Source organism: Parasteatoda tepidariorum, chromosome 3 (genome assembly GCF_043381705.1).
Source record: "Parasteatoda tepidariorum isolate YZ-2023 chromosome 3, CAS_Ptep_4.0, whole genome shotgun sequence".
NCBI lineage: Eukaryota > Metazoa > Arthropoda > Arachnida > Araneae > Theridiidae > Parasteatoda > Parasteatoda tepidariorum.
Genome location: NC_092206.1, coordinates 98,017,841 through 98,038,826, shown reverse-complemented (window position 1 = coordinate 98,038,826; position 20,986 = coordinate 98,017,841). Strand labels below are relative to the sequence as shown.

At 28.4% G+C, this 20,986-nt stretch overlaps 1 protein-coding gene across 7 annotated transcripts; it reads right to left on the bottom strand.

Moving 5' to 3' along the window:
- Positions 1-2,379: 2,379 nt before the first annotated feature.
- Positions 2,380-20,896, bottom strand: LOC107454567 (clathrin interactor lqfR). 7 transcript variants are annotated; one of them, XM_016071807.3, is made up of 14 exons: positions 20,668-20,896; positions 18,777-18,975; positions 16,559-16,697; positions 15,483-15,609; positions 15,280-15,390; positions 14,040-14,223; positions 13,830-13,959; positions 12,998-13,055; positions 12,535-12,916; positions 11,007-11,024; positions 9,847-9,915; positions 9,647-9,761; positions 8,718-8,795; positions 2,380-5,926 (listed from the first exon to the last, which is right to left on the bottom strand). In XM_016071807.3, the coding sequence occupies exons 1-14, from the start codon at positions 20,697-20,699 to the stop codon at positions 5,805-5,807; spliced, it is 1,764 nt and encodes a 587-aa protein (XP_015927293.1). In that variant the 5' UTR covers positions 20,700-20,896; the 3' UTR covers positions 2,380-5,804. The 7 variants fall into 7 exon arrangements, with proteins under 7 accessions (XP_015927293.1, XP_015927292.1, XP_071035229.1 ...); XM_016071806.3 differs by having other exon boundaries at positions 15,280-15,393; positions 20,668-20,895; XM_071179128.1 differs by lacking the exon at positions 11,007-11,024.
- Positions 20,897-20,986: the final 90 nt, after the last annotated feature.

The window sequence follows — 20,986 nt, the reverse complement described above, 5'->3', positions numbered from 1 at the left end:
ATTACTCTTATATAAAATTCTTGTTTCCGAGACGTTGGCATTGCATTGACTTCGAAAGACGACGAGGCGATTGCAATTTTTGAAAGAAAGGTACCACGAAGTATCATCAGTGGTGAAACTCAAGTAAACGGCTCATTGAGAAGAACTAACTCAGAGGTGTATAAAATCTTAAGGGAGCCTGATGATGTCAAGTACACAAAAATACAACGGCAACAAGAAAATGGGCTGGACGTTTAATCAGAATGCAGGAAGACAAACTGCTAGAAAATATTTTTATGAAAACCTATGGGAACAAGACGAAGAGGACGACCACGTCTTAGGTGGATCGACAGGGTTGAGGTCATCGACACTTTTAAAATCAAAAACTGGAGGACAATCGCCCCCAAACATAGGGACAATTAGAGGAAACTTTTACTTAGAGAAGATCAGGGCCCACCCAGGGCTGTCGCGCGAGTGAAGAATACCAATATTTATCCAAAATGATAAAAATATATTCGTATAACCCCAAGAAGTGCAATGATTATCCTTAAAGCTGCTTCTTCAAACTGAGAGCTTTTGAAAACAAAAAATTGCTGTTCCATTTTGTTCCAATCACATAATGACACTTCTGTAATTAACAAAATCATGCTTAATTTTAAATGATTTTTTTAAAAATATTTAGTTTTAATAAAAACTGGCTTTTTTTATTTTAATTTTTTTTTGGTAAAGAAAAATTGCTTTATAGCAACTAAGCAAAACACTATTAGGATAAATTCATTCAAAAACCACCTAATTATTTGTAATAAATTTGTTGAGGTTGAGGCTTCACAACAGCAGACAGCTCCAGATATTTTCTTCCTCGTAAAAATTTTTTTTTTAATCTTTTACCTCTTTTAGAAAAAATTCAAGATAGGAAATTTAATGTTTTAGAGTCTGATAGTTGAAACTTACTCCTCAAATTCTTCCTACCAATTCCAAGCTATTTTTCGTACAAGGAGAAACAGTGGTATTTTTATATCAAGTACAAAAAGGGAATTCATATTTCAGAGTAGATTTAGCATCATATGTATTATGAATTAATTAGAATAAATTAATTAGAATAAATTACATAATTTAAAATTGTAAACACAATGATATGTGATGAAAATTATTAAGTGATTTTTGCTGCCACATTGGCCAAATTAGACCCTGGGAAATAAAGTAAAATATTGCTTAAATAGTGGCAGTGGAATGTTAAAAGTAAACATGAAATAGGAAAAATAAAACAAAGAAAAAGAAAGTACCATTTCAAGCTATAAAAACTACAGACCTGCCAACCACAGAAATTCAAAAAACCTGAGACTTTGTGACAAAGGCATCGCATAATAACAAAACATGCATAAATATTTAAACAAAATAAATTCAAATATTCTTAAAATAAAATTTAAAAAAAATTTTTTTACACAGAAAAATGAAAAACTATCAAATTAATATATTTTTTAAAACAGATTGACTAATTCAGAAGTATTTTATAAAAAAAATTTCTGTAGCTCTTCCTGGTTTGCTCTCCCAGTCAAAAAATTTTCCTAAAATTGTTTTGAGTAAGAAAAAAATTAAGACTGAATATTCTCTCATACGTCACAGCGTTGTGAGGAATGGTTTATACAGCAAGCTTTAACTTGATCAACACACTGTCAGCATTACTTTTCCTGCTACTGGATTTCACACCATTTTGCATCAAACCAATCAAAAAATAAAAACCTATTCTGAAATGTCATTGCACTGTAAAGAGCTGCAAAATCGCTGATCTGGAGAAAAGATTTGGAACTGTGTACAAAAAAGCCTGAAAAATATACTTAGGTGGCCTGAGGTTGAACACAAAAGCCTGAGAGTTGGCAGGTCAGAAACTTAAAAACATTTTTTGCTTACTGCATTTCGGCAATAAAGATCACGAGAATTAAAGTGACAGAAAAAATGAATAAATCTTGACAGGCTGTGAAAAAGCATCTAAAACAGGTAGGTATAATATCGTTCTGTGTTAGAAAATTATGACTATCGCAAAGGCAATTCCAAGTTGTGAAAAATAGGTACATAAAATCAATAGAAATACAGTTATAACTTTTAAGTTATGCGGATATAAAAAGTACTTTATTTAAAAAAAAGCATTCCACTTTTTTCAGATTCAGTTTTTTTTTATTAATTTATTCATTTCTGTTCAATAAAATTCTAAAGTCACTCGGAAAAAAATTAACTCACAATTTATTTTTGAACATAGTTTTTTTTTAAAAGGGAAAAAAAAGAAAAATATAATTAATTATAATTTAAAAAAGAATAATATCACATTTTAAATTTAAAAAGTATTTACCATTGAGTTCGTAATAAACACAATTTTATGAGACAGAAACATCCTAACAAGGAAACTAACAAATCTGTACAATTTTTATTTCTATACATCCATATTTATATTAGTAATGACCCTGAAGACCAAATAAGCAAAGTATAAGCAACAGTTAATCATTTTCATAAGTACAAACATAACAAACTATAGCTACAGTCATGCTTGAAAGACATAAAACATAAAAATTATCAGAATAAGTAGAAAAGTATACATTACATATTGAATTTCCTATTTTTCACAAATTACTTTAAAAATAAATAAAATGGGTACATATTCCATTAACCACACACTAAACTTTGTAGATTCCATACTAATTTAAAAGTTTAATTTATTGTCTCCATATAAATATGTCAGTACACTGATAAACAGTTCATAGCAAATAATGAAATATGCATATTTATGATAAAAATGTCTTTCATCGTACATATGCGTATTTTTCATAATAATGCAAATGAATATGGATTATAATGTAGACAAACATGCATTAAAAAAAAACTTGTAATTACATTGTTGATAACTCTCACAATAAATTGCAAATTATTTTAAAGGCATTTTTCTCCTTCTGTTAGCTTAAATACAACTTTTAAAGAAATGAAAGAAACTTAAAAATATATGTCTACAAATTTTTAAAAACATCACATATAAATGCTGCCATTCTTATAATGAAACACACTCAACAAATTTTAATTCAGCTACTCATGAGTAAAACTTTGAAATGGATTGCAAAATAACAATTTTCAATTGCACTGAAATGGCAGCAACAATTCACTTTAAATTTGAAACTCTAGTGATACCTAATATAACAATTGGATAATAAATACAATATTTTGTCTGCATAAATAAATATGTGAATTAAACAAGAAATATGAAATAGCACTTCAGTTTTAAAAATGAATGGTCTGTAGATATTTTCCTTCTCAAAATAGTTTAAGAATAACAGAAAACACAATCATTCAGGAGAGTGGAAAATGCATGCAAAAAATGTACACTCATTTGAAGGTGCACAGAAAGTAAATCAACAGCAACTTTGTCTCAGACAGTTTGAAATAATTATATTTCCCGAGCTTTTAATATATTTCCCAGACAGCCCTGATTTAATCAACCCCTATTTACGAAATATCTAGATTTGAACATTTTTTTTTGTAAAATCCCAATTAAAATAAAGACATAAAACCCAATCTGATGAATAAAAAACCTCTAATTTACAAAATTTTAAAAACCAGAAAGATTTTTGGTATTTTTAATGACATTCTCTAATACATCAGCCACTAAACCTTAGAATAATCTGTTCTGTGAACGTTGATAGCATAAAGTTGTTCACAAGGAAAATAATAGCCTCCTCGGACAAGATTACAGAAAAAATAAACAAAGCCAATATTTTAAATTCTCTAATACTTTGTGAGGTAATGTTGGGATTAAGTTTTAAAAAATGCAAATGAAAAATACTATCCGAACATGGGATTTTCGATAACACAAGTGGTATTAACTAGTGCAAGTCCCATCATTTTAAGGCAGTCCCGAAGTCCCTTGCATTTTTAACTGTTGAATAAAAAGTGAATACACAAACTTTCTAATAACAAACAATTCCGTGTAGTTCTTAGATTGGTCCGTTAGGTAAGTGCAAACAAAAATTTTTGGGGGTCTCGATACTATAAATAACTCCGAATTAAAAGATAAAAGACTCTCAGTTCATTAAATCGAGGTTTGACTGCATGTATACAAATGCATGCAAAAAATGACAATTAAAAATCAAATGCAACTTTGTCTGATAAGGAATTTACACAATCTCTTGCTTTCCATACAAATTTTAATAAATTAATTGTTAAATTATTATAATTACATCCATAAAATTATTCATAGATGTAATCTTAAAACAACTTATCCAATCATAGGTTAGCCAATCATAAAACAGACTGGTTAATGCAATAAATATGTAACAATATAAAGATTGTATAAACAAATAGGTATTGTAGTTATGCAACAAACAAAATTCTGAACCTGGCGCATCGCTAGTGTACAAAAAAAAAATTATTCCTTATAAGGCAGATTATGCTAGGAGGAAACAGTTTTAAGAAAACAATTATCAAAAGTTCTAATCTATAAAAGTAGAAAACTTCTTTCAATTAATATTTATTTATTAAAAACATAAGAGAACTTGCTGAAACTCGATTATTAATACTTATTATACTTAGGAAAAAAATTAATTAAATTCTAATGCCAAGACTTTCTCTTCTCATAGTTAAAAAAAATTTATACATACTAAAGCACAACTTTAAAAGACAAATCATCATCTTCCTGATATTTTAGACAAATTTATTCTTCACAAATAAAAAACTTAACATAGGAAGGAAACATATGACTTTCTGATTATAGTAAAAGTTAGTTCGCACAGTCTTAAACAACCTTCGTTACAAAATAGAATAGATATTATGAAAATATAATAAGCATATGCACGACACACAAAACATTTACAATAAACTCCTGAATATCCCACACTCACTTAAAGGTTGGAAAATTGGGTTAGCATTATAATTTTTGAATTAAGTACATAACAGGAATAAAATGTACAAAGATTAAAACTAAATAGCTACTATCACAAAATAATACGGCATATCTTATTAAATGAGGAATGCAGAGGGGAAAAAAAACTATAGTATAACAAAGGTCATTGTAAACTAACAAGAATGATAACGTTTAAATTGATTACTTTTCCAATGCTACATCATGTTATTTGAGAATCTCAAGTGCACATGACTAGTTTTTGTTTAATATAATATTATGAACTGTAATCATATGATTTACAAACCATGCGTACTTTATTTTCTCATGACTGAAAATTGCAATTTAGAGGATTTGATGCAAGATATAGAAAGTCCATGTGTGAGAAAACAAGGGGAATAAACTATATCTTTTCATCTATCTTTTATTAAAAGAAATCCAACATAAATATTGCAATGTCAGTAGTTGTATAACAGTGTCGGAAACTCAGGAGTAAACTGAAGCCCACAATTTAAAACAAACACTCTAAATAACATCCATTCTTCCTCTACTTCTCGATTAAATCTTTATCAGATGACAAAATAAAACTTCAATAAAAAAAATGATTATGAATCAACAACAGAAAGACAGACGGTGCACTGTTAATCTTAACGTAACACAACAAAGATTTTGAGTCCATTCTTCCAAATAAGTGACCTAGGTAAAAAGCTTCTTTGTATCCATGCCGATACACCGCTCCATTCACACACTTTTTTTTTAAAAACACAACACATTTCTTTTTATTCAATTAAAATGACTGAATAGTGATTAGCATCTTTTTATTTTGAGTTAATTTCAAACAAGTTCATGTATGTTAAGATTTCTTAGAAATGCCACTAACAGTTAGCAATGCATTCCTGGAACGGTTCCTTTGGGAAAACTAAGATGCTTCATCAATTGCTGAGCAGTTTTATGTACCAAGATTTCCGGGGCTATTAAACATTGATCTTTGAAATGCTACACCAGGTGGCGATGTTAGACCTCCCATCACGTTGCTCGTCACAGGACTCATAACAGTGGGTACAGCCGAACCTATTTTAAAGATAAAATAATACATATCAAAATTCACAGTATCTGTTAATTTGAAAAGACAGACTATGAATGATGAGCAAGAGATTGAAAACAAAACAAATGGATGTTAACAAAAAATAATTTATGAAAAAGTTTCAAAAACTATTTTGTGACCAGCAAACTTTAATTTAAATGAAACTTCAGTGGCAAAATGCATCAAATTTAATATTATATAATAGTTTTTTAAACTTTTAGCAAAAAGGTCCTTAAATAAAATACAAACCAATGAAGAAATCACAAAATAGAGCATCTGAAAAATTTTAAAATTATCATTGTTGTCTCTAATGCCACTTGCCAATACCAGCAAGCCTGCTAGGTGAAACCAAACAAATTTAAGACAGAGGGTGCGTATCTTATTTTCCAGTGGCGCCATCAGCGGCCAAGAATACGACTTCAGCCACACACACGTCACATCCTGTTTGACAGGACGAACCCATTCATACATTCATCCACAAATGGTAACTTGGACCTGAACCAGAGAATGATATCAATTTCTAAATCAGCACCCCCAGACGTATAATTTGTTATGGGAACTCGGAGGACTTCGTGACCAGACAGATTTAACCTGCATCAGTCACCATTTACTTCACGGAGGGCCTTCGGCCGGCAGGGCTCGAACTCGTGACCTCTCCGACATGGGCCCAACACCCTACGAACCTGGCTATAGGCTCTTTAAAACTATCATAATGGAATAAAAGAGACGTGCTTAAATTATTTGATCAGCGTTACATACGGAATATGCCCTGCTACATTATCTAGTGCAAAATTGCCCCAATCAAAGATTTCTCTGAATTTAAACTATATCAAAATGGTTATTAATGGAGTATGTCTGGTCAGAATCTATAAAGAATATTAACAGGTGCTCAAAATGGTTAGCATCTTCCTTAGAAGTGGGAAGACTTTTAGTTAATATCCTAAAAGAGGATGAAACGCTGAATCAATTAATATATTTACATAAATAGTCATTATAAAACAATGTAACAAACAGTAACAATCTGTAATTAACAGTTAAAAATAATTTAAAGCAAAAAACAAAAATTAGATACTATAAATATAATAAGATTCCTATACAAATTAAGAATCAACAAAGTAATAAAAAATTTATGAATCAATATTTTAGAAAATATTTATGAATGAAATGTTCAGAAATCTTTATAGAGGGTGGCCACTCAAATCAGGTTTCAAATTTTCCTGATTTTTCCAGTAAAAATCTTACAATTTCCAGGTCAGTGTGTCTTTTTTAAATTAGGTATTTACAATAAAAATATTTACTATCATCAAAATCTTGCTTTAAACAGACAAAAATAATTTCATTATGTTAAATACTAGTAGCAGAGTACAAAACTTTTTTTATGTTGCATGTAAAATATCAAAAGTGTACCTTGATAATTGTTTTTGTAAATCAAAATTTGAAATATTTCTACACATTTGTGCAAAATAACCTGTTTTGTTATAGTTCACTTTAATTATTACTTTTTCTACTATTGGTGGGAATTTTTTTAAATAAATAACTGTACTTTTTTGGAGATTCACTTACCACGGTTAAAAATTTCAAATGATGTAGCCCTTCATTTAACAGTCTGTAACTTATTATTTTTAAGTTAAAAGTCATTATTTCAAAATCTTCGATTCTTTACCTTGAAAATGATATATTATTTACTTAACATTAACAGGGTTGCCACTCAAATCTGGAAAAAAAATTCCCTGTGTTTTCCCTGTACTTATTATACACAATATATTAAGAGGAAACAACAATTACTGTGCTCTTGTGTGAGATATATTGGGCTCACTATATTTATTAGTTTTAATTGCTGGAAAAACAGCTGAACATACTTAAATAATGCTATAGTAAATTAAATAGTTTAGTATAGCTGAAATATCATGGTTAAATATCCTATACATTACGCTTTGAGTGGGCACCATTTTTTAAAAGACAAAAATAAGAAACAAAATTCCCTGTATTTTTTAACCAGTTTGTAAAGAAAAAATCAAAATTCCATGCATTTTTCCTGTTATATTAGGTGATTTTTAAATTCCTTGTATTTTCCAGGTTTTCCCTCTGGAGTGGCAACCCTGATTAAGTTTAAAATTTTGGTCATCTGGTTAACCAACTTAAAACCTGTACCTGTACAGTGCAGAACAAGAAAAACAAAGTTTCGTTTTCCTTCTTTCTAATAAACAAATATAAAAAAAAAATTTCATATTCTAAGTTTATATATCATTTAACATCAGCTTTTATGGGTAAAAAAAGAAATAGCTTTGGAAATATCTCTAGAATCAAAGCAACATTTATGAACTTTCGACATTGTGATTAATACGCAATTCGAAATTTAGAATAAAAAATCAAATATTTACCAACAAAGCAGTAAAGTTAAATGTTAACATATAGTTAGATCATAAAATACTATATGGCATTCTAGTTTAGCAGGATAATAATGGAGAGAATTATTGCTCAGTTGATGATATTTCAACTGTTTGACAATAAATTTTCATCTAAATAAAGTAGATGTAACAGATGATAAAATAATTTAAATTAAGAAAAAAATTCCAGCTTTTCTTTAAAATTCCCTGATTTTTCCAGGATTTTATCCAAATTTCCCCCGACTTTTCCTGGTTTTTTCCAGTATAAAAAAATTCCCTGATAATTCCAGGTTTTCAAGGTGGGTGGCCACCCTGTCATATTTATATTGTTCATAGCAATACACTATAGATATATTCCTCATTAAAAAATTGCATAATAAAATAAACATACCAATAAGAGGTTGATTAAGTGTCATATGTTGCATCCCCATAGCAATATTGTTCATGTTTAATGCATTCATGTTAGAACCTGTGATACAGAAGGAAAAAAAATTAAACAAAATATATTTCTTAATAACTATAACAACACTTTAATAAAAATCATACCAGCATAATATTACAGAAAGAAAAATTTAGGAAATGTGCATAAGTGAGAAATTAAGTAAAATATCATGAAAAATAATTAAGAATATTTAGTTTTTCAGAAAGTTAGTGTCAATTACTGATAAGTGGCATATAGAATTTTGCCCCAAATGAAAATTTTTGTGATAACAAATTCGAATTTCAAAATTTTTTCTGGGGGAGATCTCTTATAAGAAAAAATTACTGGAGATTCTCCCGCATATGCAAATTAGAACGTAGAAACTGCACTTTGTTCATGATCAAGAACACATGTGAGATATCACATGCTACATTACATGGCAAGATGGAAAATTGAGAGTAAGAGGTCTTATTAAAAATGAAACCATTTCACCTGGCTACGTTTTTACCAAGAAAATGCAGGGCCTTACAAGTATTTGAAAACCTGATAAAAGTTGTTAGAGCTCAATTACAATGCTCTATTCCTTCTAAAATTACCTTCAGTTGTTTTGAACCATACAAATTTTTAGATTAACTAATCTAAAAATTTGTATGGATTAAAGATTTTTTAAATCTTTAACAAAACAAAATCCTACAGAAGTTTTTCTGAAAAACCTGAGAAGTTAAGGAAAGTACTTTTGAAATGTTGTACTAACAGATAAAAAAATTAATTCCCTTCTTATTTATCAAAGATAACTATAAAGAAGAAAAAAACATGAATTACAGACAATATAAATTGGATCAAATACATGTCCTATTTTTATACTAATTCTTTCAGATAAAATAGATTAAAAATTATACCTGCAAGTTGATTCATACTAGGAGCTGGTTGCTTGTCATATTTACTTGCTGGAGCTAAGTTATCTACATTGATATTAACAGTTCCTAAAGCATCACTCCATGTATTCCTAGATGACTGTAAACAAAAAAGAAAAATATGTAAAAAAGATTAATTAAATTTTTCTACAAGCATAAACAACAAAAGAAAATAAAACAATCACCCTCAAATCTTGAATAGAGGAATGGTTAGGCACAGTTGATGATGTGGATATTATGGGTAAGGAGGAAGGCTATTAAAAAAAAAAAGGAAAAATGTTAGTAGCTTTAAAAAAAATTAAGCTATAAACATTTAACCCTCTGAGCATTAGTCCTCGCTTTTTTCTGAACTTATAGAAAGAGGTTTTTCAGGAACAAAAATCAGTTTCTCTCATATTATATGACAAAAACAGCAGTACAAATTTCTGTACAATTTTATCAAGTGCTTAGAGGGTTAAAATGATTAATTACAATAAAAGAGAGAAAGTTAAGCATTAAATTTAAAGGAACTAAAAATAAAATTATTAATAAGATTAAAGAAACATTCCACTGTGCCTTAGAGTTATTATTCCTGATATCTACATAATAACCTCAATTAAAACTCCTAAAAAGAAGCATAATTCTGGATCCTAGACATTAGCATCACCGTAAGATCCAACTATCCTACACAACAGCATGAAAAATATTGCAAATACTTTTATTTACTTTTTCATGGTTTAAATGACTTAGACAACAGTATTGCTTGTATATAAATAAATTTAGTAGACATCACTCAAAATCAGTGGTTCACATCTAAAATCAGTTAAGAAAGTTTGTGCAACAATTAACAGACAAGCAACTTTTCCCAATTTTAGTAATTTGACAAAAAATTGGAAATTAGCATAACACAAAGCACTTTTAAGATGACCAAAATTTAAAAAAGCAGTAGCTAATTATAAATTCCCTGAGACAGATATAAAAAACTAGCTTGAAACGGTGAAAATAAATTTTACTGTTTCACATTGACCTTTATCTTCTCAAACTCACCTCTACAAGGTTCCTCATTGAGAATTTAAAATCTAAGAATCATACTAATTTCTGTTTTTAATGTTATACAAAGCAGCATTTTCTCATGAACATTTTCTTCAAGGAACATTCTCATAAAATAAATTTTAAAAAATCAAGTTCGTTAAGAAAACAAATTTTTCATTTAAAAAAAAAAAAAAAACTTTTCAGAAAATATTTTAATGTTTAATTTATTTTCTTGAATTTCCTATTTTTGATATTCAACTCATGAGATACATCCAGATTTTTACAACTAAAATGTTTATATCAAATAATTAATTTTTTTAACATAGTAACTTACCCAAAAGAAATCATTTGGCTGAAATAAAATAATTATCATTTATCTTTAAGAATTATATTTAACATAACATTTCATCATACTTAAGAAAAGTTTACAGTGAAAATACATTTTTAATGTTTGGGATAATATGGTCAACTTGAGATAGCTTTTTAAGGCATAGTTGAGAGGCACTTAAGAACGAGAAATTAAATTGGACAACTAATAGAAAAAGCAATGTATATCTTTTATTCTGTTTCACTAGCTGCCTAAATAATTTCAAGTTACATTAATTATATAGAATATAATTAATAATAATGTATGTTCAACAGGATTGATTGCTATGCTTTCATACTACTGCTATTTTACAAAATGTACGTAGTAGTAACAAATAAATAATTAACTTAACAATTTAACAAAATAAAGCTCATAAAATTTTTAATTGCATGTTAAAAATAACTACTTTTTAATTTATCACTGCTTGTATTCCGATCTTATATTCCACGATGAATACTGATTGTGCAAATGCTTTCAATCCGTCCACTAAAGTTTTGCCGTCTTGTTTAGACTCACCTAGTATAGTTTTTGGATTCCTATGGACGTTTTTAGAACCAAAACTTTCAAAACAGTTTCATTAAAATAAAAAACTTGACTTTAATAAAATTATTTGGATTTCAAGAAAATATGTTTTACAATGAAGTAAACATTCCAATAACAAAATCATATTTTTTAACATAGTGAATATTTTAAACTTAAGACAATAAATAAGACTTTTGTAGCTTTGACAATCCATAACTTATTCTACTCTTTGACCCCATGGCAGAATCGCAGCCACACTTTTTAAATAAGCACTTTTTGACGCGTTCCATTTATTATAAACGCATTTGAGAAGTCCGATTCGCGTGATTTCATCATCGATCTTTTTTACGGCCAGTACTACAATGGATTTCGTGATTATCTATTGTGATGATTATTTACAGAATGCTAAGAAGAAAATAATTTGTGGATTTCAGACCCCCCAACGCCATGTGAGAATATTCACCATTATATTAGAATAAAAAATTATTATATGTTCAATTAAAAAAAAATTATATAGCTTTGTTGTAAACACAATACTTTTGTTATTATTAAAAGTATCTTGCAGAAAGATATTAGTGCTAGAGAGTTTTGTCGCAGATAGCTCGAAAAAATTCTGCCACAAGGCTCTTTGAAACAGGCACATATATTCCCTTCGATCAATACTCGAGCAAATTTAGAAAACAATATTAGACAGGTAATTAACACTTTGCTGACCCATCGGGGAGGTCTGCCAGTTTAGTAAACAATCAGTACCCGACCGATCTGAGAGATTTCTCTTATACTCAGATGCAATTCGTACAATTAGCAAATTGTTAAGGGTTTTTATTTTCAATGCTAAAATGAGGTTCCAAGATACATATTTAGAAGATAAATTTTATAAAAAATTAAAAGCGCTCTAGATCGTCTAAGCAAGCATTGAACTAAATCTTAGAACTATATTAGGCCATACAAATGGAAGTCTTCAATAACTTACTTGTGAGAACATATTGCCACCTATGTACCCCATAGGATACATGATATTGGTGGGTGGTAAGTTCGTCAACTGTGGTTGCATCATCATTGGGTTAGGTATATTACTACTAAGGGGGGAAGTGGGCATCATACCCATAGGAGCACCAAGGACAGGCTGGTAAACAGGAGACATCATAGGGGATTGTGAGGCACTAAGTGGAGTAAGAGGGGGTGACATAACAGAAGCACCCACTGGCTGTATAGGTGGAAGACCAGCAGTTGGCAAAGACTGGAATGCGGGTGTAGGAGTCGTAACAACACTTGTATCCAAAAAGTTCAAAGATTCACTGCCTGAATTTGTGGTAGAAGTGGAATTAAACACAAAGTCTGCAAAATCCTCTTGCCTGGAAATTGAACAACAGAAGTTTACAATCCAAGATATTCATTAGTTCTAATGATATTCATTAGTACTGACCTTCACTTACTTCGAATCGGCTGCACTTTTGAAACTCGAGAAATCGGCAAAGTCACCATTTGCAGAATCTAGTGGAGAAAATGAAAATGAATCAATGGATAAACTCAGAACAGAGAGAGATTTTTTAAAAAAAAAAAACAGGCATGAGATTATAATAAAAAAAGGATGAAAAGAACAATAAATAAGATTTCTTCATATAAACCACATTTATAAATTTCATTTAGCTATTACTTCATAGGATGAAAAGTACAAAATTTAACATACTACATATTAATAAGTTACAGCAAGTTCTTTGTTCAAACTCTTAATAAAATGTTCATTTATCTAACAGATTGGCTGAAAATGTAGGATTTGGAAAATGTTTAAATTATCTATGAATAATGGAATGTTTGCAATCTTTTCATAAAATGTGATAGTAATAGCTATTAGAAATTAAACAATAAACATGTAATGTAAATAGCAAAACTGATCATACAAATCTCAATTTAATTTATGCAACACATATGCTACATGGAAAACTCAAACCGCCACCTCATTCTTAATCTATCTATTTAAAGTAGATTTTGCAATAGTTTTTATCGATTTTGGAAAGTGACTGATAGAAAATTTTCAGTGGAGTGATTTTTCAACATCAAAAATATTTATATAAAAAAATTTACATATAAAGCTGATAGTTACATATAAAATTACAAAAGAAGCTGAATACATAGTTACATATAAAGCTGAAACAACACAGAAAATATGCAAAATCTGTTGCAATTGAAATCCCTGTTTTCCTATAAAATTGATAATAATTTTGCATGATAATTAAAACATTTCTGCAAGTTAAAAATTTACACTACCTAATCCATTATTCGTAAGGGAAGAAACTGAAATACTTGAAATACTAGCAAACAAATCTTCTTCATCGCCGCCAGCTTCTTTTTTAGGAGAAGTATCGATCAGTGACACTTGCTTCACAGGTGAGGAATTCTAAAAAGAGAAAAATCAAACAGTTATAATTTACTTTTGAATGATTATTTTGTGAGACACATATTTTAGGGCACACTCACATTTGAGCTATGATCTTTACCGAAATTTGCAGCAGCCCCTAAATCTATCTTGCGATTACTTTTAGGAGCACTTTTATTATCAGCTCGAGTGACTTTCTGAAATGTTTTTTCTCCTTGGGACTCTGCATCCTCATCTTTATAGTCTGGTTTATCGTCGCTTTCAGACTTACGATCTTCATCATTACTGAAATATATTATTTTCATCATTTTAAGGCATTTAAAATATACAACAAACACATAGGCATTAAAATTGTTTGAATTACATTCTTGTAATTCTATAGCAGAGTTCTCTCTAGGAATAAAAAAGATCAGGGGGCTTTCTCTCTCAAAAGGGCACTTTGAGTTTTGAAAGGGCACTCGCTGAACACTGTATAACTTTATCAAAATGTGTAATACTAAGTAGTAACTGAATTTTATCCTCAATTTTTTAATTATGCTCTTATACAATTTTATATGTATATTTCAAACAAGTAATTCTCTCTCTCAAAATAAGAGAAAAATTTGTAGTTTATAAAAATAATTAAAGGCATGTTAAAAGGCAATCTCTGTGCATATTTTTTTCTCAAAAAAGTAAACCAACAAACAATAATTAATTGATAAACTTGAAAGGTTTTTCTTCGATAATTCAAATTAAAAATTGAGAAAATAAAAATTTAAAGGTCCAATTTTTTTTTAAAAAAAGTTGTCAAAATCACTTAAAAATTTATAAATATTCTCTCCCCCCTCCCTTCCCAAAAAAGATTATAAAAATATTACCAGTTGAGAATAATCCTAACAAATTAAATATTTGTAATAGTAATCAGAATTAAACTTTAAACACATAATTTTACCAGTGTGCAATTATTATTTAAACAGTGGTGTAATTTTTTCTCAAAATGCAATATGAATAAAATAAAAAAAAATGCTGTTTTTTTAAGGGATGACAGCTCATTTTTACAAAAACGGCAAAGAGGGCACATTTACTAGGATCAAAGGACAAGCAAGGCGAGCTAGCCTCCAAAAAACGTTTAGGGAGAACACTGTCATAAGGTTATAATATTTTCTACATTTCAGTTATAAACATTTCTTCTCTAGATACATTGCTTCAAGGATTTGTCTAAAATATCACCATTTTATATTAATATTTCCATTATAAATAAAGCTAAAATTCCTTACAGTTACTGTTAGAATTTAACATTATACAACAAGCTTAAAAAAGGCAGATACTCAAAAAGCTACTAATTTAAAGAATTTATACTACCTTTGGTCAGGAGAATCTTCAAAGCTTCGACCCTTCCCAAGATCAAATCGAGGAAGTCTAGATTTAAATCCATCATGAAATTCATCATCAAATTTATTACTAGATTTTCCACTGCTATAACGGAGATAATCAAGTAAAGAAAAATTCATATTGCCAAAATACAAATACTGTGCAGTAGATTTAAATTACAATATCCTCCTTACCCAATTCCCATTGAGTTTGAAGACATTCCAATATATTTATCTTTGGCTTTCTTTGCCTTTTTCCTCTCCTCTCTTAATTTATCATCATCTTGTATAAACTCTATAAGATCCCTCACTCTTTGACGAACTACAAAATTAAACATCAATTTAAACCAATATAAATAATTCATGATCTAAGTTACATGACTGATACACCTGAAAAGACATATTTAGTTGCAATTGAAGATTAACTATAGTCTAAGTTTCAAAATATTAGCAGCACTATTATTAGAATTGAGTTATTATAGCTGACTTATTGCAAATTGAGTCATTAGAAAGAAAATAGTTTTTTTACATAGTTTCTTTACTTTATAAAAAAAAATCGTTAATTTTTGTTCATTGTGGTGTTCTCTCAATTCTGCTTTTTAGTTTTTATTCGAAACAAGTTTAGAGATGTTTGAAAAATAAGTCCCAGCAATTTTCTTTCATTTGCTTGTTCGCTTCTTAAAAATAAAACTTGAATGAAAAATAATCTGCAAATACTGTAATAAACAGCAGGGCACACTAATAAACAGGAGGAATTCTGCAAAGGGATTAACTTACATTTTACTCTCTTAATTGAAACATTTTATTTAATTTCTAAGCAAAATGAAATATAAAATTTAAAAATTTTCAAGACTAAGGGAATTTAGATGTAATCTTAAGCATCTAGTTTGACATGGATGCCACTCTAAAAAAATTTCAATTCAAAACTAGCATTATTTAATAGAATTTTCAAAAGCTTATAGCTCACTGACTTCAAAACGTAATTTTCCATGATAAAGGTTTATACATAAAATAGAAATTTACTATTTTATCCAAAAAAAAATTTATTTTTTTACAGTGAACAAAAATATAAATGATTAATTAAATAAAAACAAATGGGAAAAAGATTAATTGATGAAATTTAATCTACTGATTTTTTCTCAAGACAGATTGGCACCCATGGTAACTTAAGCATTAAAATTAAAACTAAGTGGTTGGAAAATATGGTGGTGGAATCCCTTAACCTATAAATAATTTCCAGATATAATAAAATAATTACAAAATAAACTTACCATTTATTCCTTGATCTCTTCCAAATTCATCAATGTGACTGTAATTTTCGAGACTTCGTAAATCATAAATATGTTCTCTAGCACTAGTGACCACACGCTCAGACCCATTTTTAACTAAATAACCTAATAACAGCAAAGACTGTAATGAAAAGAAAAAACCATATTATTAAACAGGTGTAATAGTAATAAAGTAAACACACTAAATAACTATAAAAACAAGTAACACCTGTAAAAACTTGATATTTTAAAAAATTTCAAGCAGTCATGTTTTTTTTTAAAGTAAATTAGTTTTAGTAGATTAAAAATAATATCAATATTGAATTAATTGTTAAATATACTTAAAATTTCTAATAAAAGAAATGTTAAATATCAGAATTCTTAACTGTAAACTTTTAAAAATAAATATCTTTAAAACTTGTAAGAAAAAATATTAGAATAGGAAAGTTTATTTGATAAAACAGATTTAGAAGAACCTAAAAATAGTTAGTGCTCATATTAATTAACATTAAATAAAACATACTTTCATTAGATTATTTAAAAGAAAATATCCAACAGGTAAAATATAACACTCAAACTACAGATTATACACTATTTACTTACATTGGATAATTTTTTCCACAAGATCCAAAAAGTTTTGATCTTATATTTCATTCCTTTTTTATCCCCTGCAACTTATTGTTACTTTTTCAATATAAGGTTAACTTTATAGAACAAGCTAGTTTTGGCGACCAGCTTCGACTTTCACATAAAACTTTCCACTTTACTGTATTTTATAATTAGTAATGAATAAAAAAAACTACAAGGGCAAATATACTGCATTCTTTATTCAAATCATCATAGACAATAAAGTAAAAACATAAAATATATGAAAAGTTTGAGAACATTAATAGAAGATTAAAAAATTTTCACGAAGCATGCATGCAGAGCCTAAATTCAGACAAAGGTATAAAAAAAATAGATCTTATAGGACACTTGTCGCTAATAAATCCTAGTTTAAATGAATTTATGGAAAATATAAAGGCTAAGAATATAAATTATATAGCATTCTTCAAAAAAGTAGAATATCACACTACAGGAAAAAAAAAGTTTTGTTATTAAGTATAAACTTTTATTAAGCAAAAAAAAAACTACTGATGATTATACATATCTATTTAATAGTTTTCAATCAAAATTCCGAAATCTATGAAACTCAACTTCCAGTATATTATCTGCAGCGAAGCATAACCTGCATGGAGAACTTGCAACACCGAAGGGAAAACCCTCAAAGAAAAACAACAAATAATTCTAAAACCCCTCCAACATTTGATGCCTGGAAAATAATTTTGGTAGATTACACACAGAAACAGACTATCTGCGGTGATGATTTTCCTGTTTTTTAAAAGGTAATCCACAGTTTTACATAGGAAATTAAGGTACTACTTCGCAAATCTATTTAATACTAGTGTTGTTAATGTTTACACAATCTATTGCAATCACCATATTTTTCTTACTCATCCCTATTCAGATTTAAAAATGTTTCAAGACAAAAAAAGTACTCAACAAAAAATGTATTTTGTTGAGGAAAAAAAATTTATAATTTATTTTTTAGGGGTATATGAATTTATAATTAAAAATCAGTTTTTTTATAACTATATAGCATGTTACATATTTTTAAAAGCCAACGATAGATATAATGCATTTACGTATGGTTAAAAGTGTTTCCAACTGAAAAAAATCCATCTATTTTGCCACCACATGAAACAAACAGAAGAGTAGATAATAACATGTTCAATTCTTCGATTAAGTTCTAATCCAAATATCTATGCAAAATCAACTCACTAATATTGTCGGAAAAAAAAATTTATGAACAAAGCTTATTTAATAAACATAACTATTCATGAAGAATGCCGTGAGACAATATTTAATTAAAATTGATCTGGTAGATATAAACATTGTCATTACTTTGACATTTCAAATTATTTTCCCGTTAATCAGAAATCAAGAATAGGAAGACTGTATCATTTATTACATAAAATCTATCATTTTAGCTGCTCATTTTAGCATAATACAATTTGAACATTACATATTATAAAATTAATTGCACATAAAAATTCAAAATTATATAAATATGGGTAACAAAAATACAAAAAAAAATTTTTTTAAAGATTAATAATTTTTTGTTGTAAAAAAAATGGTATATAAATTTATAATTGAGTATATTTTGAGAAATAATATAAACCTTGTATATACGACGCCAGTTTCTTTTATCATGCAACATTCGTTTCCAAAGCATGCCCATAACTTCAGGAAAGTGTTCATAGGTAAAGGTACTCTGTGCTACTTCTTGCATTAACTGTCCCGTAGGTCCCCATGCGTCATCATTAGTGGCTTCTCGGACTTTAGCTTCAACTTCTGTATAATTCATCACCACATTGGTGCTAAAAGATATTTAAAATATTATTGAACATTTCTTTTTCTAGACAAACGAGCTAATGAACAAAATTAAAACATAGCATTACTCTTATTCACTACTCTCTCTAACCAAACAGGAATAATTATCAAAATAAAAATAAAAAACTCAAATACGAAAATAAAATATTTACGACATTAAAATTTTTTATTCGATTTGTATAATCAATCTATATGTATTTAAAAAAATGCAATCTATTTGATCTTGAAACAATTTAGTTTACTGGTTAAAATTTTATTTAAAACTAAATAACAGCACTTTTTTTAAGCATTTGTCAAATCCAATTAGCTAACTAAAATGATTTAGATTTTATCAGTTAAAACTATTCAATCAAATCAGTTTTAATGTTTCTTAGATGATTTTAATTATAATTAGAATACACCTGATGTATGTATGACAATAATCCAGTGAGTTTTTTCTAACAGGTCAAACACTTGTTATTGGTCTACAGTATTTTCGATCAACTAGAAGTTAACTGTTTTCATAAATACATAATCTAACAACTCAACAACATTGATAAAAAGTTACTTAAACAGGTTATTTCTTTAAACAAAACAACCATTATTAGGTACTGATTACTGACTGTCAAATCTACTGATTAATTGCATAATTGACTGTCTTCATAAGTGTATTGTTGGCATTATTACATAACACAAATGATTTTATCAGTTCCAAGAATTCCTAGAAGATATTCAGCACAGATTTTAATTGAGAAGAATGAAACTTCTAGGCATATCTAACATTGTAATATTTATTGACATACTCAGTAGACTTTAATTATTGTTTAAATGTCTGGGGATGATTCAGCAAAAACATGTACACATACTGAAAAACAATTTGCTATTAAGATATTTTCAACATACTAGACACACACCATTAGATTTTAACTAGTGGACATTTCTGATAAGTACTTAAGTAGTTTTATTACATATTATTAGCAGAAATGCTGCCAGTTTATGAAAAAAAATTTCTAAACACTGACTAGATATTATAATAAATTATCCAGTATCTCATACAACAAAAATTAAAAAAATATCCCCAAGAAATGTTTGTTAGAATAACCTACAAACCTATTGATGCTTATTGATTTAGCTATCATTATTTGCAAAAATGCTGCTAGTTTTCAGAAGAAAAAAAATGAAAAAAAAAACTTCTAAACACTGACAAGAAAGAATAAATTATCAGGTATTAATTGATAACCTCAAACACCAGAGCAAAAAATATACAGCCGGGGCAAAGAGGCTTACACAGCAAAAATTAAAAAAAAAAAAAAGCTCACCAGGAAATGTTTGTTAGTATAACCTACCAACCAATTGATGTTTATTTGTTTAGCTGTGCGGAACGAAAAAATTATATCGTAATAGTATCGTAAAATTGAATAATCAATCTTCATAACTGCTATTGAAATATTCATGTCAATATACGTTTCTGTACGAGCAGACTCAAAATTTAATCAAAATTATACAAGAGTGAGACATCACAAAATTGTAGTGACACGATTATTTATTTTTTTTAATAACAGCTTTACTTATAAGTGAAAGGAAAAAAACTAACAACTGCATTTCATTAATATTGAATGCTGTAAAAATAGAAAGCCGAGCATGTGAAAAATCTTAATAAGAAAAAAAACTTACGCAACAGACAGAAGATAAATACTTACACTTTATCTGTGATTTCCCGTAATTTCCACATATTATTTGGACGGATAACAATAACTATATAAAGTATATATTACAAAATCCAGAAAGAGAGATAAACTACAATAAAATAACTGCAATTACAATTTAAATGGTAAATATTTATATACTGCTAAGTCCACCAAACCAGACATGACACATATTTCTACAGGAAAAACAGCCCACTAGAAGTTAAAAGGTATTTATTGATGCCAGATGTACTTTTACAATTCAATTCGAGTATTCGTGGATGAAATCGTAACCTTGACTTGCATTTCTGTTCCGATTAGTTTCGTTTTTCAA

Excerpts from the sequence above, each read along its gene's own strand:
- LOC107454567 (XM_016071806.3), bottom strand. The coding sequence starts at position 20,699 with ATGTGGAAATTACGGGAAATCACAGATAAAGT. Across the intron at positions 13,056-13,829 it reads CCTTACGAATAATGGATTAG|ATTCTGCAAATGGTGACTTT; the intron begins GTAGTGTAAATT and ends TTTCTCCACTAG. Across the intron at positions 5,927-8,717 it reads ACTTAATCAACCTCTTATTG|GTTCGGCTGTACCCACTGTT; the intron begins GTATGTTTATTT and ends TCTTTAAAATAG.